Source organism: Capricornis sumatraensis, chromosome 16 (genome assembly GCF_032405125.1).
Source record: "Capricornis sumatraensis isolate serow.1 chromosome 16, serow.2, whole genome shotgun sequence".
Taxonomy (NCBI): domain Eukaryota; kingdom Metazoa; phylum Chordata; class Mammalia; order Artiodactyla; family Bovidae; genus Capricornis; species Capricornis sumatraensis.
Genome location: NC_091084.1, coordinates 79,165,615 through 79,189,842, shown reverse-complemented (window position 1 = coordinate 79,189,842; position 24,228 = coordinate 79,165,615). Strand labels below are relative to the sequence as shown.

Genomic DNA, 24,228 nt, shown 5'->3' with positions numbered 1-24,228 from the left:
ATAAATTTAGAGCATCGCAAAGGTAGACCAAACCTTTAGGCTTTTCATTTTGTGGCTCCTAAGGGAAAAGACAATTAGCTTCTCAAATCCAATCATATCATAGACGCTTTCTCTCCTTAAACCTTTGTCCCTGTAGACAGGCAAAGAAATCTTTCTTGATAATTGATTCACGGGGATCAGCAAACGTTTCATTATTAACAATTCCCAGTATATGAAGTACTCTGGAAATATTAGGATGAGATGAAAAGCCTGCTCTTTGCTGATGTACCTGAAGAGTGGATTCCTGAATTTCTTTTCAGGCATAACTTCCTGGAAACTTTTACATTTGATCAGAAACTGAATAAAATGTCTAGTTTGATTTATTTTTCCCTCAGAATAAAACAAAATGACTACACTAATACTTAAAAAAGAACTTATCTCAAAGAAAACAAGTGTATTACAGAAATTGTCAACTGACATGTTTTTCTTTCTTTCTTTCTTTCTTTTTTTTTGTGAGCAAATATGAGGTTGACATACTTCTAGATAGATAACATTGGAAGAAGTTTATTTTCACCAGCCTTGGCTCCCAGTGAGTATTATTCTCAAAATTAGAAGACTTTAGGTAAAATCAAGTAAAATGGAGATATTTTCAGAAGAATATGTGCACTGATATCACTTAAACTTTTCCCTAAGAAATGCCAAAATTTGTGGAATCAGAAATACAGAGTTGATGTAATCAGGGTCTGCAATCAATGTGCATGTTTAGAAACACAATTATGGAAGAAATTACATTTTGAGTGATTAATTTGGAAAATGTCACTATATTTGAAGATTAATATTAATACATGCTCTATAATTTTAACATAACCTACTGAAATATACTAAGGTTGAATTTTATATTTCATATTAAATGTATTAGGAAAAAATAACAGTACATGGTGCATTAAGACTATTCTATCATTCTTTATTACATGTGTATATATATTATATCTAACATTTTTTCACAGGTTTGCTAAAATCAATATTAATAAGAATATAGTATTGCTGGCATTCCTTCTGAGGTCAATCTATCTTGGCAGAATTACAGATCCAACATTTAGGAGTTCTGACTCTGATTCAGTTACTTAAAATTTGTGCTCTTTTTCTCATATGAAGAATGGGACAAACAGTACTACCTATGTATAACCTCAGGGGAATTAAATGCTTTAATAATGAGAATCATTTAAAGCAGTATCAGCCATTCTAATTATTCAATATACTAGCTTTTACTATATTATATCGGAATATTTACTTACCTCTCTTTCTACATTTGGCCATCAACTAAGATTTTTTTATTCCTACTCCCTACATCCCTCATTATTATCACTTTCTAGAAACTTTAAACTAAGCTAAATATATCATGATGTTTCTGGAAACACAATTTTTTGAAGTAATTCTTGCTATGTATCAATGCTGATTTCTCAACAGTTTGGAGCACTTGAACACTATGGGCAGAAGGAATATCACACAGGTGTCTGACTTCATCCTCATGGGACTGACAGACTCTGAAGAGATCCGGCTGGTCCTCTTCACCCTCTTCCTCCTGATATACCTGATCACTGTGCTGGGGAATGTGGGGATGATCCTGATAATCCGCCTGGACCCCCAGCTTCACAGCCCCATGTATTTTTTCCTCAGTCACTTGTCATTTCTTGACCTCAGTTACTCAAGTGTCATCACCCCTAAAACCTTAGCCAACTTACTGACTTCCAGCAAGTATGTTTCTTACCTGAACTGCTTCATGCAGCTGTATTTCTTTGTCTTCTTGGGTGCCACTGAGTGTGTTCTTCTCTCCTCCATGGCCTACGATCGCTATGCAGCCATCTGCAGCCCTCTGCGTTACCCCGTTGTTATGTCCACCAGGCGATGCTGCTCTCTCATCTTTGGATCCTATTTGATTGGCTTTATTGATACCTCTGTCAGTGTTCCGTGCATGAGTAGATTGCATTTCTGCAACTCAAATGAAATTTATCACTTTTACTGTGATGGAAGGGCAATTTTACCCCTGTCCTGTACTGACACACGTGGCATTGAAATCATCATATTCATTTCTGCCGGTTCCACCCTACTGGTGTCTCTTATCACAATATCCGTCTCTTATTCGTCCATCCTGTCTACTATTCTGAAAATCACTTCCACTGCAGGGAAGCAGAAAGCCTTCTCTACTTGTGCCTCCCATCTCCTGGCAGTCACCATCTTCTACGGCACTATGATTTTCACTTACTTAAAACCAAGTAAGTCCTACTCTTTGGGAAAGGATCAAGTGGCTTCTGTTTTTTATACTATTGTCATCCCCATGCTGAATCCACTCATATACAGTCTTAGAAACAAGGAGGTGAAAAGTGCTCTCAGTAGAGTCATGCAGAAAAGAAAGGACTCCAAACAACCAAAATAAGAGTGATGTTAAATTTCAAAGCTCTTTTTTTTGTTTCATTCCTACAGTGTATTTCCTTGCTGTCTCTCCAGAAGCAAATAGAAGTTTTTTATCTATTTTTTTCTGTTGAACCAGTGTTGCCTGACTAAATATAATATCTCATATTTCTAAGAATATGCCTTTATAAAACTATATTATAACTGGAAACCAGTGAAGCATGTCAAACTGTGGTCTAAATACATACATTTTTAAGGGCAATTGATTTCATAAATGAACAAATATACTTGTCAGCTTTTAAACTATGTCTCATATTCCAATGCATAATCCAACTTCACTGAATTTTATGATGAAACAGAGTTCAGTTTTGGGGACGATGATACTGATCTCAGAAATAATTTCCTTTACTTTATAGAGAAGCATTATAGCAGAGTGATTATGAGCACTTGCTTTGGAACCAAACATTCCAGAAATAGATTCTAAGCCTGCTGTTCTATAACTTATGTAACACTTAAAAAAAAATCACTGAAAATGTAAGCCTCAATTTTTTAAACTGCATTAGATAAATAACAATTCCAGGTCCATATAGTTACTATAAGGGGCTTCCCAGGTGGCTCAGTGGTAAACAATTGGCAATGCAGGAGACAAGCTTTCCATCCCTGGTCAGGAATATCGCCTGAAGAGGAAATTGCAACCCACTCCAGTGTTCTTGCCTAGAAAATTCCATGGATAGAGAAGCCTGGTGGGCTACGACTGAGCAACTAAACACACGTGCACACACACGTAGTTACTGTAAAGATCAAATCAGTTCATTTGTGTAAAGCTTTTAAGGCAGTACTAATAAATCCTGGCCCTTATCAGTAAAATACTGATATCCCTCATTTTCAGGGCACAATGGTCTTTTTTGATGAACATTCAGCTGTGTTTTAAGAATTATTTTTGGTTGATTTAATGGACAAACACACAAACATCTAAGGAAACACTCAACACCTCACAATTTTGGATTTAGAGTGGACAGTGTTAAATAGTGGAAAAAAATATTGAAAACTTTAAGGAAATAGAAATGCCCTAGAAGCTATTAAGCATTTTGTATGTGTTCTTCTAGATTGACAGTTATGTATATATGTGTGTTTATTATGTACATAAGCAATATTTCTGACATTTCCTATGTTCTTTTTGAGACTTTCTGTGTACATTTAAAAATATTATCTTTGATTATTCCTTTATCATTGAAATCTAAGATGGCTGTGTATTTGATACTTGAGAAAGATTCTCAGTTTGTAATTCTTTGGACATTAAATGTTAATGAATTCATCAAGTTAACATCTGCATGAAGTGCTATCATTTTGATGGCTCCCTTAAAATATTTATTCACTTTTAAGATATGTATTTATTTATATTGTAGTGTAATGGCTTTACAGTGTTGTGTTAATTTCTGCTGTACAACAGAGTGAATCACTTATTATATATATATGCCCTCACTCTTGAGTCTCCTTCCCTGCCTTCACTGTGCATGAATCATTGAGTAGAAATCAGAAGAATTGGGCAGTCATATTTAAATGTTTATTGAAAGGAAGTGAAGATATATTTTATGAAGTAATTTTAAAAGTATATGTGTGTTTATAATATTTCTCTCTAAAAATATTATAAGCTCTTTGAGATAAGAATTTACTTAGTATTTTGTGCTCTCCACAATATGTAGCAAATGTATCACTTATTTAACATGTAAATAAATGTTTTCTTTGCTTTTGTTTGCTAGTGAAAGTCCAGCAAATGATGAATTCATTAAATTGAAGGATTCTACTTCATTCAAGTTTACACCATGCTTTGGTGTTTGCACACTCCCTTGGCTTCCCAGGTGACGCTAGTGGTAAAGAACCTGCCTGCCAATGCAGGAGACGTGAGACGTGGTAGGATCCCTGGGTCTGGAAGACTCCCTGGAGAGGGGATGGCAACTCACTCCAGTCTTCTTGCCTGGAGAATCCCGTGGACAGAGGTGCCTAGTGGGCTCTGGCCCAAAGGGTCCCAAAGAGGCAGACACAACTGAAGAGATTTAGCATGCACACACATGCATATTAGTGCTCAAAACATATTAACTTAGTTGAAAATTCTATTTCTGTAATTTTTTTTTCAAAAACATCTCTAATCGTGTATAAAATATGGCCTAGTAATTAGCTGATAGATTTCTTTTCCAATTACCTTTTCCTTAGTGGTTAGGGTATGGAAATGAGTGTACACAGAATTACACTCTGTTCAAATGAGTTTAAATTTAAATTTAAATTTTAAATTTAAATCACTGGAGTCAACTGATTAGGACTTATACATCACACACACACACACACACACACACACACACAAACTCCTATAGAAATAATCAATCTTCAGTCTTGAGAGTAGCTGAAGACAGTTAATGATAAAGGATCTGTATGGGCATGGGTACATGCTTGGTTTTAAATTTTTAATTTTCTTCTGATCTATATCACTGGTGTCTGACTCCTACAAACTTCATTTTACAATTAAATTTTTTACATTGTAAATCATTGTGACAACTGATTAAACAATAGTTGCATTATTTTAAGGACTTATTGAGGCTCCTGTCGTTTTAAAATTAACATTTATTTATTATTCATTTATTTTTACTGTGATGGATGCTGTTGCTGTGCACGGACTTTCTTTAGCCCCTCCGCATGGTGAGTGGGGGCTCTCCTCTAGTTGTGGTGTGAGGGCTTCTGATTGCAGAGGCTTCTCTTGTTGAGGGGCACAGCCTCTAGGGGCATGGGCTTCAGTAGTTGCAGCTTGTGTGCTCCAGAGCCCGGGCTCATTAGCTGTGGCACACTCATGGGCTTAATTTCTCCATGGCATGTGAGGTCATCCTGGACCAGGGATCAAACCAGTGTCCCCTGCATTGGAAAGCAGATTCTTAACCACTGGACCAGCAAGGAATGTGGTGGTTTTAACTCATCTTTGATTATTTTTTTAACTCATCACTCATCCACTTTATTACTCCTATATATTTTATAGCGTTAACTACACTACTGTTTTAACTGCTGTTTTCACTCCTCATTTATCCACTTTATTAATCTTATATACGTATTTTTTTCCTTCTTAAGCACAGTATCGGATTTAGTATCTGATTCAGTGCTGATTCAAGATTTTTCATCATAGTCACTGAGAATAATTAAGCTAATTATATTCCCCTTTCCTTTTTTCTCCACCAAGGATTTTCATTCATTAATTTTAACTATAATGTACATATTTTTTAAATTGTATGAAACAAAATTATTGTTGAAACTTATTGGTATTTACTGTGTCTCTAATTATATAATTTTCATTTTCACTTGCATTAAATAGTCAACTGTAGAAAATTATAAAGATTTATATTTATTATCAATTAATCTCCATTTATGTGTTTGAATGTATCATTGCTATTATCTCTCATAGAGCAGAAGACATGCCACAATTTTCTTGTTAATCATAAGAAGCAGAAACTTGTTTGTCCAGATTTGCGATTAAATGCCCAAATACATTTTTAAAAATGCTCTCTAGTGTAGTTTCCATCATTTTAGAATAAGGAGAGAAAGGAAAATATGTGTATATATATTTTTTCTTCCTATATGAACATTACATACATATATTGCATAGTGAAATCTGTAATGACTTAGAGAATGAAATTATATCAATGAGTTAGAGAATGAAACTATGCTAAATCAAGTTCAGTTAGTTCATTGCTGAGTCATGTCTGACTCTTTGAAGCTCCATGGACTGTGCATGCCAGGCTTCCCTGTCCATCACCAACTCCCGAAGCTTGCTCAAACTCATGCCCATCAAATCAGTGATCCCTTCCAAATATCACATCCTCTGCTGTCCTCTTCTCTTCCCGCTTTCAATCTTTCCCAGCATCAGGGTCTTTACCAATGAGTCAGTTCTTCACATCAGGTGGCCAAAGTATTGGAATTTCGCTTTAGCATCAGTACTTCCAATGAATATTCAGAACTGATTTCCTTTAGGATGGACTGCTTGGATCTCCTTGTAGTACAAGGGACATATTTGATCATTTGATTCTCAAATTATACATATTCTAGAAAGATTTCATATATTAGTTAATTTATACTTCAAATCAACCCATTTCAGTGGCAATATTTTATTGTCTTTATTTTCAGGGTTATAATCTTGTAACAAATCCAGTCATTCATAGCTCCACAGTTACTACCAAATGAACAGTATTATATGTTCATATTTACACAGCGTTTTCCTTCAACTCTGTCAAGCTAAAATAAAACAGAAATTAGGACTCAAAGATTAAAAGCAACCCCAAAAAAGTCTGATCATCAAAACTGAATCCAGAGAAAGAAGTATTCATACTTCAGTTGATTTACACTGTCAATTTACAGAATACAGTGATCAAAACAATTGTTGAGCACTTCCTGAAGACAGAGTCAGGAACATATGTGTAAAAAATTAATAATGTATACAGTTAATAGTCTTTATGATCTTCACCAGGTATCCACAGTGAATGTCTATTATGATAACCAATATAGCCTAAAGAGAAAATACATGCTATAATTTCACTCTCTCCTAATATAAATGTGACTATTGCTATATGTGTCTTCTATCTGATTTTCTGAGACCCATTGTAATCACCATTATCCATCATGAGTAATATTAAATTTCCCTGATGGTAAATGTTCTGTAAGTGCTGAATCTAGGCTTATTTTCCCAAACACAGAAAACTGATTTACTCACTCTTCTATCCATCCATTCATCTGATCCATTCATCCATTTATTCACTATATATATATACAAACACATGCCCTACACCAAGCTGCATAGGTTTTGGAAAAATCAACCAAGATACATATTCCCAGTTGCTAAGGACTTTCTCATATGGATAGATTGACAGACAAATCAACAAATACATTTAATATTACTTGATAAAGAACATAACAAATCAATGTACAAAGAACAATTATTATTTTAATTCAGAAATATTTCATAGAGCAGAATTTTGGCAAGAAAATTTTTGTAAGAGAAGATAAAATCATTTTACAGTATGGAGGATGAAAAGTTATTTTTATTTCTGAAAGGCGGGAAATGTTTAAAATATTTGACATATAGGGTGATGTACAGCTGATTGTCAGATAGGAGGGATAGGCTATACCTTAAGTATTCTTAAATAACTTTAATTCCTATTCATTTGAAAGTCCAGTTTCTGTCCAATAGCTTTCTGAGGGCAATTTTTTTTTGCCTATTTTTTTTTTTTATTTTTTAATATAAATGTATTTATTTAATTGGAGGTTAATTACTTTATAATGTTGTATTGGTTTTGCCATACATCAACATGAATCCACCACAAGCATACATGTGTTTCCCATCCTGAACCTCCCTCCCTCCTCCCTCCCCGTACCATCCCTCTGGGTCGCCCCAGTGCACCAGCCCCAAGCATCCAGTATCTTTTTACATCTTTGTCTCTGAAGCTGTAGATTATTGGATCAAACATGGGAAAGACAACAGTATAAAACACTGCAACGACTTTGTCAGTATCTAGGGAGTAGCTGATAGTGGGACGCAAGTACATAAACAGGAGTGTTCCGTTGAATAAGCTGATTGCCAAGAGATGGGAGGCACAGGTAGAGAATGTTTTGCTTCTTCCACCTGAGGACTTGATGCTCAAAACAGTGAGGAGGACACAGAAGTACAAGATAAAGATGACCACAAAAGCGCTGGTCTGGATGAAGCCCCACAAGGCAAAGAGCAGAAGCTCGTTGATGTAGGTGTCTGTGTAAGATAAAGCCAGGAGAGGCGAGATATCACAGAAAAAATGGTTGATGATATTGGAGCCACAAAATGGCAGCCTGAATGTGAGGCTGACATGGACCATTGAAGTCACACCCCCACTGAAGTACACCGACACAATGCAGCAGACACAGACCCTCCCAGACACAAGAGCAGAATAGAGCAGTGGATTGCAGATGGCTGCATAGCAGTCATAGGCCATTGCTGCCAGGATAAGGCACTCAGCATCAGCAAAACAACCAAAGGAAAACATCTGTAGTGCACGGCCAGAGGGGGAAATGCTTTTCTTGGATGCTAAGAAATTTGCCAGCATTTTAGGAAGGATTGCTGTTGAGCAGCTAATGTCTAAGAAAGACAAGTTGCTGAGAAAATAATACATGGGGGTTTGAAGGCTTGAATTGATATTAACTAGAATTATTAATCCTACATTTCCCACCACAGTTAGTGTATGGACTATGAGAAATATCAAGAATAGTGTGACTCTGAGAGGTAGATAATCTGTGAATCCAACAAGTAGGAACTCGGTCGGCATGGTATAATTATTCTCCAACATCTTCTGGTTTTCTTGTCTTTCTCATCTGAAATAGATGGCATCAGAACACATGAACTGACTTGAGTGATTGATTAACAAAGGATACTTTTATTCTTCCTTCTAAGGAGGCAAAGATGAGGATAATAAAATCACCGTTTAAGCATTTTCTGTGATGTTTTGGCTTGTTTTCTTTTTTTGTCACTTTATTTAAAAAATAATTAAAATTTTAATTGATGCTAGAGAATGTTATTCAGGTATGATGCTTCAAGAGGCAGTAACTCTTTAAAAACTGTGCACTTTAAGATATGGTACTAATTCCTTTCAAGATGAAAAAGAATGAATTTGGTTGAGTTGATAAGTCCCGGTTGAACCAGAAGAGCTGGCAAAGTCCTTATAGGCCAACCCCTATTTTTCAGATCATAAAATCATATTCTTTCATGTACAGGAAAGTATAGTTGAGAAAAATGCTATGGAGAATGCTCCCACAGATAAACTGGATAAATCTACAGAATATCTGTGATCTTGGGAGGTAGTTTAAAATAACAGATAAGAGCATTGCAGTTATGTAAGAGATGACTGGGTTGAAATCTTAGCTTTGCTATATATAGAATGTATACTAATTGGTTATATGATCTTGATAAAGTCATTTACCCACTCTGTGATGATTAGAGGAAAAACAAGTAGATATTTGTAAAACACTTACATAACTGGTATATAATACACATTAACGTATCTTTTACTTTTAATTGCTTATTCAGTAGGTTGAAATGCCCAGACAATGGTCTCAAAATTCATCTTATCTTTTTAAAATTTTATTTATTGAATTTAATTGGCAGATAATTACTTTACAATAATGTGATGGCTTTTGCCATACATCAGCATGAATCAGCCATAGGTATACATGTTTCCCCTCATCCTGAACCCCCCTCCCAACAAAATTCCTCTTATCTTTGACATAATGGGCACAGGATCTGCCTTCTCTTAAATATAAGAGCCATTGTGTATGTGTGTTTGTTCTATACAAGCAAGTTGCTTGTTTCAGTAAATCCTTTATGCATGCATATAATTGTTGCTTTGCTTTCCCTAGGTTTACGCCTCTTCCTTGACTCTGCGGATATAATGGTGTCTGGTGTGAGGTCACAGGAACATTCTTTTGAAGGACAACCATGTCTCTGTACTTATTAATGAACTTCTAAACTGAGACTATAATGGGGAAATGTATTATATAGGCAGAAGGAGAAATTATCAAGTGAAATAACCTTTGGAGGAATGTCAGTGAAAAATACAGTGAGATGGAATATCTTGCAGGCAGTTAAAGATATGTAATGTTGGAAATGGCTTAAGTCAGTGACACTATGGTGAGTAAGAAGAGAAACAAATAACGGGGATCTATTCTCTGCTATGTGTGGGAACGCTGTAATTCTCCCTGCACCAAAAATATGACCTGCAATCTTCTAGAGGATAGAGTCTTCGTCAGGAACGAGATCTTTAAAAGGAAAAAGTTGATTGAAAAAAGATAAATTCAAACTCTTAAATGAGAAAAATAATAATGTATTTATGTTGCACAAATGTAATTTCTATGCTTATAATATTCAGATTCTTATCCTTAACTCTTTGGCTTCCTTTTTTTTAATGAATCAATTCAATAATCACTAAAAGGATTTTCTTGAATTTTCTCGTGTGTGCATGTGTGTGTGACCCTCCAACAGCCTGTGTCCTGTTTGATTTGATATCACTGGGACAAAAGAGGCCCCCAAAATAAAGAGGAAAAAACAAGTGTCTGGAGACCTGGACTCTAATCCTGGTTCTACTACTTTAAATTATTTTATTTTTCTTCATGTCATCATATCTTCATTTATAAAATCAGACCTACTGTATTTATTTTTATGCTTGTCATCTAAAGCAATATATATATATATATATTCAAGAACTTCATAATAGCTTAATAAACTTTTATACTTGTTTACAGATTATTAGTAGGAATTGCTGAATCAGGCAAGTTTGTTAAAACAGGAAACAACAAATGAACAGACATGCAGCAATTGAAATGTTGTAAACTCTCACCAAACATAAATGGAGTATAACTGCCACTACCAATAAAACAACCAAGCTAAACTATAACTTGTTTTCTTGAACAGTTTTAATTCGGGTTTCCTATGAACTGGAGCCCTGATATATTCACTGTGATACCTAGGTATTTGCATTAAAGATGATACTGATGGTGGCGAAAGCAATCAACAATAGTTAAATTTATCAATACATTGTCCAATTATTTGGCATGCATCATTTAATTGAAACCTCATGTTATTCTATGGATAGACATTTTTCTATCTTTACAAGTGATAAAACTGAAACATAGAAATGTGATTAAATTTTCAAAGTATACATTGACAGAATCCTATTCTTACTTCTTAACCAAAGTACTATGGTGGGCCTGATGTTGAAATATTTTCTATTGCTGTAGGAATTTTATGATATATCAACTGAATATAGAATATCAGTGTGGTAAAGAACCTCAGCCATCATCTGAGGTTCTTATATTTCAGATGCCACGACTACAAGATCATTCAACATGTGGCATGTCCACTAGTGACTTGAATGAGTGTATCATATCAAAAAACAGGTTATGAGATCAAAGTCTGATTTTTCTTCCTTAAGTCCCCATGAAAATTGAAAAACTGTCTGGAGAGTTTCTGTAGTCAGTTGTTGAATTGGAGACTGAGCATCCCACAACAATTTCACTTCCTTTGAAGGATTCATCTCATACTACTTTGAACTGAGATCTTGATTAATCTAACATAAGCTGAGCCCCACTGATTCCCAAGGAGATCTTATGTGACAAAGCTACTTCTAAAAACTGCCCATGGGTGGATTTTCATTTTGCTCTTCTGCTTAAAGTATTAAATGTAAAGTTTGCCCTCTCTCTCCTTTTCAGATTGTGTTGTACTGTAGTAATTAAACACACACAGGATATGGAGTTAGGCAATATTTAGTTTAACCTCAAATGTGACATTGGATGTTCTATAAGTCATTGAACTTCTCTATGCCTAAACTTCTTTATTTCATTTAATTAGCATAATACATGTGTGCTTGCTAAGTCACTTCAGTTGTCTGACTCTGCACAACCCTGTGGACTATATAGCCCACCAGGTTCCTCTATCCATGGGATTCTCTGGGGAAGAATACTGAATTAGTTTGCTATTTCCTCCTCCAGGGAATCTTCCTGACCCAGGGATTGAACCCAACTATCTTATACCGTAAAATTGAAATCAGGATTAAATTGGAAAACTTATGACACTTTCAGTTCAGTTCAGTCGCTCAGTCGTGTCCGACTCTTTGCAACCCCATGAATCGCAGCACGCCAGGCCTCCCTGTCCATCACCATCTCCCAGAGTTCACTCAGACTCACGTCCATCGAGTCTGTGATGCCATCCAGCCATCTCATCCTCAGTCATCCCCTTCTCCTCCTGCCCCCAATCCCTCCCAACATCAGAGTCTTTTCCAATGAGTCAACTATTCGCATGAGGTGGCCAAAGTACTGGAGTTTCAGTTTCAGCATCATTCCTTCCAAAGAAATCCCAGAGCTGATCTCCTTCAGAATGGACTGGTTGTATCTCCTTGCAGTCCAAGGGACTCTCAAGAGCCTTCTCCAACACCACAATTCAAAAGCATCAATTCTTCAGCGCTCAGCCTTCTTCACAGTCCAACTCTCACATCCATACATCCATACATACAAGAAAAACCATAGCCTTGAATAGATGGACCTTAGTCAGCAAAGTAATGTCTCTGCTTTTGAATATGCTATCTAGGTTGCTCATAACTTGTCTTCCAAGGAGTAACTGTCTTTTAATTTCATGGCTGCAGTCACCATCTGCAGTGATTTTAGAGCCCAAAGAAATAAAGTCTGACCCTGTTTCCACTGTTTCCCCATCTATTTCCCATGAAGTGATAGGACTGGATGCCATGATCTTCGTTTTCTGAATGTTGAGCTTTAAGCCAACTTTTTCACTCTCCTCTTTCACTTTCATCAAGAGACTCTTTAGCTCCTCTTCACTTTCTGCCATAAGGGTGCTGTCATCTGCATATCTGAGATTATTGGTATTTCTTCCGGCAACAGGGCTTGTTATATTATAGACACATGAAATAATAAATGCATTATTAGTAGTATTAATACTATTGTGATTACTTAATCATACAATATCTGACTTCAAAATCGTAAGTTCCTTCAGTTGATAATTACAGGGACAAGCATAAAAGAGTTACACTATATGTTAATATGTGTATATTCTCATAGAAGCTGAGGTTTGTCTTATTGATAAAATTTGGCTTATTTAATTTAGCTATGGAGTAGGAAATGGCAACCCATTCCAATATTCTTGCCTGGAAAACTCAATGGAAAGCAGAGCCTGGCAAGTTACAGCCATGGGGTCACAGAGTTGGATACGACTGAGCACACACACCTAATTTAGCTAACTCAATTAATTAGATTATTGGATTTCTCAAGATTTCCAAAAGAGCCATACTCATATTCCCCATCATGGAAATAGGAGCACAATGAATCAGTCAGTGGCTTTTGGAAGGTGCCATGGGGAAGGTCAGGTCAGATTTATACTCTACCTTCCCCCAGTCCACTCCTCTAGCCCACATACATACACAAACTGAGAAAACCCTGCAGAGTCAGGGAAGGCAACTGTATCTTTGCTACATCCACACCACACTAATGCTTCGGGGAATCTGTCACCTACCTTGGCACCATCTGGAAGTTTGAATTCTAATATTTATTTTGTGCAAGAGGCTGATACCAGATTTTTACACATGGATCTTATGAGGGATAAATATTTATATTCCCGTTTGAGACAAGTGGGATATTATCCAAAGATATTTCCAAACCCCAGGTGGATTTTAGATTGGCAATGACCTTTTTTTTCTTAGTGGTGTGGCTTGAATGATTTTCAAAGAGAAAAACAGAGAGCCAGCAATATAATCGACTATTATGTAGCCAAGTACAATGTAATCCTTAACTGACAAATCTAAGGTTCAGTTCAGTCGCTCAGTCGTGCCCGACTCTTTGCGACCCCATGAATCACAGCACGCCAGGCCTCCCTGTCCATCACCAACTCCCGGAGTTCACTCAGACTCACATCCATCGAGTCAGTGATGCCATCCAGCCATCTCATCCTCTGTTGTCCCCTTCTCCCCTAATGCTGCCCCCAATCCCTCCCAGCATCAGAGTGTTTTCCAATGAGTCAACTCTTCGCATGAGGTGGCCAAAGTACTGGAGTTTCAGCTTTAGCATCATTCCTTCCAAAGAAATCCCAGATTAAACAACAGCAAAAATCCTCTCAGTTCTGCCAGGTGATAGAAAACAAGCAAAAAACGCATATAAGTCCTGTGATTTCTACCAGATATTAAAAGGTACTTTACAGCCTTTAGTTATATGAGAGGATCCAAAAGTGCAAGTTCAATGCTATTGAGAACAATGCCAGGTACACACATTTTAGTCTGCTGCTTTCAATGTTCCTAGTGACTAGAAGGAAATATGTCTTGTATGATGAGACGTAAGAGCTTACAACTCAGGGAACCGGGATTTGAAAGTGAGATTTGCCATTTCACAACTGTGAGACTTTGAGTCACTTCTTAAATGTCATTGTTATTAATTATAAAATGATAAGTACTAATTGTCCACCTCACCAAATTCTTATGAAAATTGGGATAATGCATGTAAAGAGTTAGTCCCTTCTTCAACAGACTGCACACTTTCTTTTGTAATTATAGCAGTATTTGTAACAGTATTTCTTCATAATTTAAAAATGTTCTATATTTTAATTTTTTTTTAAATTATTAACAGGACTTCCCCCATAGTTCAGGGGTTAAAAAAAAAAAAAGAAATCCACCTGCGAATGCAGGAGAGCCAGGTTGTATCCCTGGGTCTTGCAGATGCCCTGGAGAAGGAAATGGCAACCCACTCGGGTATTCTTGCCTGGGGAATCCCATGGACAGAGGAGCCTGGGAAGCTACAGTCCATGGGTTTGCAAAGTCAGACATGACCAAGCATGCATGCACAGGAGAAAGAGGGAAAATGCAAACACCTGAGCTTTAGCTTCTGGGACCTGGAAGAGAAATGTTTCCTCATCTTCAGTGCTCAATCAAGGCTCCTACAAAAGTTCTGTGACACCACCCAGTTCTGTGGAGTGCCCAGTGCAACCTTAAAGGAAATGATCTCCTGCATACAGTTGTCTCTAAAGTGACTAAGCCAAGAGTCACAGAGTAAGGAAGCAACATTTTTATGAGTATGTCCTATATGAAACACTGAACCATGACAGGGAGACCATCTACACACACCCTAAATGAACTTCCCTTTGCTTATCTCTCAAATCAAATAAATCTCTCTTACCAAGTAACGCAGATAAAAATGTTTATTTATGGAAGCTCTGTTTATTGATTACATTCTCCTATAATTTTATATATATATAAAACTGAGCTATCAGGGAAGCTTGTGGCTCAACTGGTAAAGAATCTGTCCACAATGTGGGAGACCTGGATTCGATCCCCGGGTTGGGAAGATCCCCTGGAGAAGGGAAAGGCTACCCACTCCAGTATTCTGGCCTGGAGATTTCCATGGACTGTAGAGTCCATGGGGTTGCAAAGAGTCGGACACGACTGAGTGACTTTCACTTTCACTTTCATCCCGGGGTAATAATACTGCAGCAATACATTCTTTGTTGTAACCACTATAGCATAAGAAATCTACTATCATGAGGCTCAGTATTTTGTGTTTTTTATCTTTTGTTATTATTTCTTTGAGCTTTCTTGCTTTTATTTTTGAATTAATTGATTTTTTTAAATTGAAGGATAATCGCTTTACAGAATTTTGTTGTTTTCTGTCAAACATTAACAATAATCAGTCATAGTGACACCCATGCCCCCTCCCTCCTGAACACCCCTCCCATCTTCCTCCCCATCCCACCCTGCTAGATGGTTACAGAGCCCCTGTTTAAGCTCCCTGAGTCATACAGCAAATTCCCATTGGCTATTTATTTTACATATGGTGTTGTAAGTTTTCATGTTACTGACTCCTTAGTTAGTCACAGAGAGGTCCTCACACTGTCCTGGGAAAGTAAGAAAAATTCTCCTGAAAATTATCTTGACTTTTAGATTTTGCTCAGGTCCAGCTCTTATGAAAATTCCATGAAATAGTTAAAAGTTCCTGATGGATTGCCTGATTTATCATGAAAGAGACCTTATACCTCTATGTTTATAATAGAGAACTTAGGACCCATGATAACCTGATATCTGATATTGCATGGTGAGGTATTCTACCTCAACTAGAACCCAGTAACAGGATAATGCTTATTCTTCAAAGTTAGAAAGGTACATTGCTGAGGCAAATAAATAAATAAATAAATAATAAAAACCAACTATCTATTTAAAATATCTAAATTCTTCTGCTAGTACATATAGCTTCTTGATGGGCTGAGTCTCAATTTTGGGACCGCTATAGAAATATAGAATTTCCTGCAGTGCTATTTAAAGAGGTCTTTCTGAATATAGTAATACATCCTACACAAAGTGTCATTCTTTAAAAAGATCTACAGTGTGGTCACATGCCCTCATTTATACAGAAGATGCAGCTTCCAAAACTGAAAGCAGTTTATTAACACCTTCTATCTTTTATGTAGGAGGAAACAAAGTTTAGAAAAGCGTGTTTTCTCTTCCAGAGGATATGCCAACATGTTCTATGTGACTAGACTCAGAAGCAGCGAACCTAGATCCTGGACATTTCCAGTTATTCACTTTATAGTCTACTTTCAATACTGTGGATATATGTGTACTTTGTGACATAGTGAGAGGCACATTTGTTAGTTTTGTTCTTTTCTTAGAGCTTATATATACCTGTTTAGAGACAAAGTACAGAAAGTTCTTTGATAGCCTTGCTAAGAAAAAGGAAAATAATTCGGGAGGTTTGTTTTTAACTTGTGAGGTAGGGAAGTTGAGGAAGTACATTTGCACACATTACAACAAGCTACATGAAGTTTTACTGTGGCTTCCTATATGCTCAGTGGTAAAGAATCCACCTGCCAAGCAGAAGATGCAGGAGACATGGGTTCAATCCCTGGATCAAGATCCCCTGGAGAAGGATATGGCAACCCACTCGAGTATTTTTGCCTGAAGAATCCCACGGACAAAGGAGCCTGGCAGGCTACAGTCCAAGAGGTGGCAAAGAGTTGGACACGACCGAGCAGCTAAAGGGCAACAGTAGAGGTTCACTACTGGCTGTACCTTAGGAGAACCATGCTTGGAATTGTGGTTATGAACAGAGGGACTTTATGATCAAATTCACAAGGAAGAATTAGCTCCTATTTGGAAGGTTCAGTCATTTTCTGTATTGGCAAAACTAGAAAGTCAATTGCAATCACTCATGACTCACTGTCACCATATCATTTATATTAGTCCCGTGTACTAAAAGGTCGACTCAGCCATCCTGGGCTGCCCATCCTGTTTATTTCAGAGGTCTTCAAGACTTGACTGGCTCCTGGGAGATAACATCTAAAACCTTGGAATATCCTGTCTGATAAGAGCAGTTTTGTATCCTGGGGTCCACATCAAACAGTTTATGCTGTCATGGTTCACAGTTAATGCCTGATTGTTAGTATGCCTGAGGCTTTGAACTAGGCTGTGATATAGTCAGTTTTAACCCCAGGGTGGTGAAATTCTAGACAAAGTACCTAAGCACAGTTTGTGGGATTCTCCAGGCCTATGAACTGACCCTTAATAAAACCCTGGACACTAAGACTTGGCTAAGCATTTCTGGTTGACAATAATTCCTAAGAGTCGTCAGAAAACATTGCTGGGAAAATAAAGCTGCCTCTGTCACTGCACCAGGAGAGGTCAGCGGAAGCTCGTGGCTGGTTCTCCATGACACAGTTTATTCACTTTTTTTCTATTGCCACTTTCAATCTGTATCTTCGGCTGTAGTAAAACATTATCACAATAGTTTTTCAGAGTTTTGTGAGATCTTTCTTCCACTAAATCACAGAATCTGATGGTAGTCTTAGGCACCCCTGACACAAGCCCTAAATTTGAAAAAGTTTCTCAAGCATTTTTCTTTGTTTTTTAAGATTTTAAACTTTCTTGCATTTATATTACATAAAATACAAAATGTTATTCTAAGAAATTAAATACGCAAATTAGGGAACAAAATAAGTGAATACACGTAAAGTTACCTCCTGAGTTAAATAAAAAAAAGAAACAACAAAACTGAGTATTGCTGAAATCAGAAGTTCTCTGTGATCACCTCTGTTATCCTACTTTCTTGAAAATTACAACCACCATAAGATATCATCTCAGACCTGTCAGAATGGCTATCATCAAAAAGACCACAATAGCTAATTGGCAAGGAAGTGGAGAAAAGGGAATCCTTGTACACTGTTGCTGCAAATATAAATTGGTGCAGCCACTGTTGAAAACTGTAGGAAGATTTCCAAAAAAGCTGAAAATACCATATGGCTCAGCAATTTCATTCTTGGGTATATTTCTGAAGGAAACAAAAACATTGATTCAAAGAGATATGCATACCCCCGTGTTCATATCATCATTTACTGTAGCCAAGATATGGAAGCCACTTAAGAGTCCATCAACAGATAAATGGATAAAGAAGCTGTGGAATGCATACAGAGTTGAATATTAGCTAGTTCTAGAAAAGAATGATATTTTGCCATCTGCAGTAACGTGGATGGCCCTGCAGGGTATTACGCTCAGTGAAATAAGTCAGATAGAAAAAGGCAAATGCTGTGTGTTACCGTTTCCATGTGGAATCTAAAAAACTAAAACACATAAAAAATATAAGAACCCAGAAACGGGCCGTTAGAAAACAAACCAGTGGTGGCCAATGGGACGAGAGAAGGAGGCGGGAAGAGGGCAAGAAGCAGAGCATTAAAAGGTACAAACGAGGGGCTCTGCTGACGCCCAGGTGACTAAGGCTTCACCTTCCCGTGCAGGAGGCTCCAGTTCAGTCCCTGGGGAGGGAGCTAAGGTTCCATATGCCTCACAGTCAAAACACCAAAATAAAAAGCAGAGGCAACATTCTAACAGTTTCAATAAAGACGAAAGAAAATGGTCCACATCAAAAAATATTCTTAAAAATACAGACTAATACCAACTACATAACCTACAGGAATATAGTGCACAGTACAGGGAATATGTTCAATATTTTATAATAACTCAAAATGGCGTAGAATGCCAACAAACCTGAATCACTATGTTGTACCTTTGAAACTAATACAAAATTGTAAATCAAATGTACATCAGTTAAATATGAATAAAATAATCTTCTGTTTTTTCTTATTCTCTAGCTTTCTTTTTTTAATTTAAATTTATTTATTTTAATTGGAGGTTAATTACAATATTGTATTGGCTCTGTCACACATCACCATGAACCCCCCCAGGTGTACACGTGTTCCCCATCCTGAATCCCCCTCTCACCTCCCTCCCCATACCATCCCTAGCTTTCAATTTTAAAAATAAATTCATCCATGTCCTAAACTATGTGTTTAATAAATCTGTTTGAATCACATTGTAAATGTGATGTCATACAGTTTGTCTTCTACTTTGCTTGTGATTTTCTTCAATATTAGTTTCTAACATTTTCCCGGTACGTAAAGGATCTTCACGACCCGGATAATCACGATGGTGTGATCACTCATCTAGAGCCAGACATCTTGGAATGTGAAGTCAAGTGGGCCTTAGAAAGCATCACTACGAACAAAGCTAGTGGAGGTGATGGAATTCCAGTTGAGCTATTTCAAATCCTGAAAGGTGATGCTGTGAAAGGGCTGCACTCAATATGCCAGCAAATTTGGAAAACTCAGCAGTGGCCACAGGACTGGAAAGGATCAGTTTTCCTTCCAGTCCCAAAGAAAGGCAATGCCAAAAAATGCTCAAACTATCGCACAATTGCACTCATCTTTAATGCTAGTAAAGTAATGCTCAAAATTCTCCAAGCCAGGCTTCAGCAATACCTGAACCGTAAACTCCCTGATGTTCAAGCTGGTTTTAGAAAAGGCAGAGGAACCAGAGATCAAATTGCCAACATCTGCTGGATCATGGAAAAAGCAAGAGACTTCCACAAAAACATCTATTTCTGCTTTATTGACTATGCCAAAGCCTTTGACTGTGTGGATCACAATAAACTGTGGAAAATTCTGAAAGAGATGGGAATACCAGACCACCTGACGTGCCTCTTGAGAAATCTGTATGCAGGCCAGGAAGCAACAGTTAGAACTGGACATGGACCAACTGACTGGTTCCAAATAGGAAAAGGAGTACGTCAAGGCTGTATATTGTCACCCTGCTTATTTAACTTATATGCAGAGTACATCATGAGAAATGCTGGACTGTTAGAAACACAAGCTGGAATCAAGATTGCCAGGAGAAATATCAATCACCTCAGATATGCAGATGACACCACCCTTATGACAGAAAGTGAAGAGGAACTAAAAAGTCTTTTGATGAAAGTGAAAGAGGAGAGTGAAAAAGTTGGCTTATAGCTCAACATTCAGAAAACAAAGATCATGGCATCTGGTCCCATCACTTCATGGGAAATAGATGGTGAAACAGTGGAAACAGTGTCAGACTTTATTTTTTGGGCTCCAAAATCACTGCAGATGGTGATTGCAGCCATGAAATTAAAAGACGCTTACTCCTTGGAAGAAAAGTTATGAGCAACCTAGATAGTATATTCAAAAGCAGAGACATTACTTTGTCGACTAAGGTCCGTCCAGTCAAGGCTATGGTTTTTCCAGTGGTCATGTATGGATGTGAGAATTGGACTGTGAAAAAGGCTGAGCGCCAAAGAATTGATGCTTTTGAACTGTGGTGTTGGAGAAGACTCTTGAGAGTCCCTTGGACTGCAAGGAGATCCAACCAGTCCATTCTGAAGATCAGCCCTGGGATTTCTTGGAAGGAATGATGCTAAAGCTGAAACTCCAGTACTCTGGCCACCTCATGGGAAGAGTTGACTCACTGGAGAAGACTTTGATGCTGGGAGGGATTGGGGGCAGGAGGAGAAGGGGACAACCCGGATGAGATGGCTTGATGGCATCACGGACTCGATGGACGTGAGTCTGAGTGAACTCTGGGAGTTCGTGATGGACAGGGAGGCCTGGCATGCTGTGTTTCATGGGGTCGCAGAGAGTCAGACACGACTGAGCAACTGAACTGAACTGAACATTTTCCCATCAAATGTTATCTCAAAACGCTGCTACACATGAAAATGTTACACATGAAAAGCTCATGTGTATCCCTGTACTCTTAATTTCAAAAATGTATAGTATTATTTTTCTTTAATGTGTCTATTTAATGGAAACTTTCCTTCTATCATGATCAGTGCTGATGCGAATGTTACGTTACAGGTCATTCAGCGCACTCCTACAGGAGTTTGCCTAGGTCCATCCCTAGATATGACATTGATTGAATACGGGATATACTTATGCTCAGCTTTAAAGTATAACGAGAATTTTCCTAATTTATGTTTCATATTTATGTCCTCAAGAGCAGCACATCTGACCTTAGCTTCTACATCCTTGCTGATACCTATTATAGTCAGACATTTAACATATTTTGCCATCATTATGGAGGTGCGTGTATGTTTGTGTGTGTGTGTGTAGCCATGTCTGACTCTTTGCAAACCCATGAACTATAGCCCACCAGGCTCCTCTCTCCATGGAATTCTTCAGGCAAGAATACTGGGATAGGTTGCATTTCCTAATCCAGGCAATCTTCCTGACCCAGGGATCAAACTTGCATCTCCTGCATGTCCTGAATTAACAGGTAAATTTTTTTTTACCACTGTACCACCTCTCAGATACTTAAATCTTTAACACTTCTGGAAATATATATATTTTCCATTGTATTATGTTAGAATGTTCTCTTTTTTGAATTCAGATAGCATGTTTTCCCTACCGATCTTTTTTTTTAAAAAAAAAAACATGTGTTCTCCATTTATTGTTAGTGATACCCTATGATGTATCAAATCTTCATTTATCTGTGGATCCATTTCTGGACCTTGTTTTCTGATCATCAGTCTATTGATAAGTTTTCCTTTATGTAATGGCAGACACTGCTAGACAATTTTGCAAGAAAGACTTAAACTTTTTGTTCTGAGCTATTTCACCAAAACTTTAAAAAAGGCTTGTCACTCTTAGAATATTGTTTTTTTAAATTTTGGAGTGAATTTCCTTTACAGACCAATTCTGTAAAACTTACATCTTTCAAATATTGAGTCATTCTCATAAACATGATGCCACTGTTTATTTATGCTATTTATTTAAAATCTTTTAGTCATGTTTTATCATAGACATAAAAGTTTTGATTGATAAGATATGTTTCCATAATGACCTTATATAATAAAAATCCATTGTTTAGAAATTATGATCTAAATATTTTCTGCAGTGAGGAGAAAATACAACTGATTTTCAGATCGAATATTGACTCTGTAGTTAACAATCCACACAGACTATTTTATTAATACCCATAGTTTTCATTTTACCCTTTTACATGAGTCTTTTCTTTATGAATCTTAAAAATCTGTAATTTATTGTTTTTGGGTACCTTCCTCTGCTAGCATCACCCTCTGGTGAATTATTACCCAGAGTTGGTAAGGTTGGGCATTATTTTCCTTTACATAATTGTAAAGTGGATAACTGTGAACTTCTGTTCATTAATTTTGATCAAAAGATGTCAATTCAGTTTTAAGTCCTAATTTACTGTATTTCTGAACCTCCAAATGCAATTTCTCCAGCTTTCCATGCATCATGTTTGACATAAGGAAGATGGAGGAAAAGCTTATTTGAAATAGTAAATCTTTTGGAAAAAATCAATCAAATAAATTGTAAATTTTTACCATTAAATTGTGAAAGAAGATGTAACATTCAAGGTAACTGTCCAGTATTCTGGAAAGAATTTTCATTTCATCTTTTTAATTCACAAATTTGCTGCTAATGCTGCCATCTTTTGAGACAGACCTAACTATGCAAAGTGACTGCCCAATGTTTCTCATTAACAATAATCTTTGGTGCATTTTTTTTAGCTTAAATTTAAACAGTATACAGTGCAATTATTGCTGAAAGGATAAGTACCATAAGCAATGATTATCCTGAGAGATAACTGATGAATAAATTTTAAAGGATTGAGAACTCTTTCTTGCCTTTTTTTTTAGTGTGATGAAATCCCTTTGAAAAATGTCTAATTATGTTATTTCTTAATGAATCTCAAGAGAAATCAATAGACATTATAGCTATTTAATGAATGAATATATTTTTCATTGTCCAATATTAAAAAAAAAACTGCAAATAGATCTTAGTAAAAGAAGTGGGCAAATAAAGGCCCTGTTTTTCCTAGATTTTTAAGTTACAGTTTACTACATGTATTTGCTTTATTATTTCAAATAAACTTATTAGAGTAACATATTGGCACACTGAGATTAATCCTTATATAGATGACTTGCAGTAAAATGTTCACAATCTAAAAATAAATATTTTTTACTATTAACCTAATCATTAACCTATTCATTTATAAAATTGACTTATTTTTAAATTTACATTTTAAAGTATAATCAAGTATCCTAACTTATTTGCTCATCTATCCACAAATATTTAATGACTTACATGGAGTTGGACATGACTGAAGTGACTTAGCAGCAGCAGCACTATGTAACAGAAACTGTTCTGCCGGCCTGACCAATCATTATAAAGTTTTGTGCTCCAAAAAATTTATTAGAAGAGTAAAAACAAGAAAAATATAAACAAGTAATTGAAAACAATGCTGTTACTAATAAGTGTTTTAATACAATTTAATAGATCTTTGCAATAAGGATTTCATTCTATCTTTGATGTTAAGACTTTAAAAATGTTTAATTAAAGAGTATATGATTATTTTATCTAATAAAATCACTATGTGTGGAAAAATGAATTGACAAAAATTGAGTATTATCTTTATGAGATAACGATAATTAACAAAAATAGCTATCTCATTTAAAATTATCCTTTTGTAGAGTTTCCTTTGGTCATATTTGAGTTAAGTGACATGTGGTGATACAGATCTTATCCTATATCACATAAACTGCAATGTCCTTTTGATGAATACTCAATTTACACCTAATCAAAAGATAATTATTGAAATGCAGAAGTCTATCTCTGATGCAAATTATTACATAATTTCTTTAATTCCTCATAAGATAATCAGAAACAAAAAATATATACTTCCTCAAAAAGAAGTTTCCAGAGATGTATAAAATTCTTAAAAGATATTAAGTTAAAAATAAAATAAATCTACTATACTTAGCAAAAAGCAAGTCAGTGATGGCATTGAAGAGAAAGCTTCCATGGGAAAGACACTGTGCAGAATGTAATGCTGTCATGCCTAAACACCAACATGTATTTCATGGTTCCACTATTCTGTGGAAAATAATTCTAATGAGCTCAAAATTTATCCCTTGAAATATTTATTTATATATAAT

The 24,228-nt window shown here is 36.4% G+C and overlaps 2 protein-coding genes across 3 annotated transcripts; one reads left to right on the top strand and one right to left on the bottom strand.

The window, feature by feature from the left end:
* The first annotated feature begins 1,465 nt into the window (after positions 1-1,465).
* LOC138093023 (olfactory receptor 8H1-like) lies at positions 1,466-2,413 on the top strand. The gene has a single exon (XM_068989110.1). It carries the CDS (start codon positions 1,466-1,468, stop codon positions 2,411-2,413), a length of 948 nt encoding a protein of 315 aa, XP_068845211.1.
* Positions 2,414-7,579: 5,166 nt separating this feature from the next.
* Positions 7,580-8,735, bottom strand: LOC138093296 (olfactory receptor 5AS1-like). Of its 2 annotated transcripts, none has more exons than XM_068989421.1 (2): positions 7,840-8,735; positions 7,580-7,622 (listed from the first exon to the last, which is right to left on the bottom strand). In XM_068989421.1, exons 1-2 carry the CDS (start codon positions 8,733-8,735, stop codon positions 7,580-7,582), a joined length of 939 nt encoding a protein of 312 aa, XP_068845522.1. The 2 variants fall into 2 exon arrangements, with proteins under 2 accessions (XP_068845522.1, XP_068845523.1); XM_068989422.1 differs by having other exon boundaries at positions 7,580-7,628; positions 7,846-8,735.
* Positions 8,736-24,228: the final 15,493 nt, after the last annotated feature.

Bases quoted from the DNA above. Each gene is read 5' to 3' on its own strand.
- LOC138093023 (XM_068989110.1), top strand. From the start codon at position 1,466: ATGGGCAGAAGGAATATCACACAGGTGTCTGACTTCATCCTCATGGGA.
- LOC138093296 (XM_068989421.1), bottom strand. From the start codon at position 8,735: ATGTTGGAGAATAATTATACCATGCCGACCGAGTTCCTACTTGTTGGA. The intron at 7,623-7,839 runs ATACTGGATGCT...GCAAAAAAAAAT, and splicing joins AGAGACAAAGATGTAAAAAG to TGCCCTCAGAAAGCTATTGG.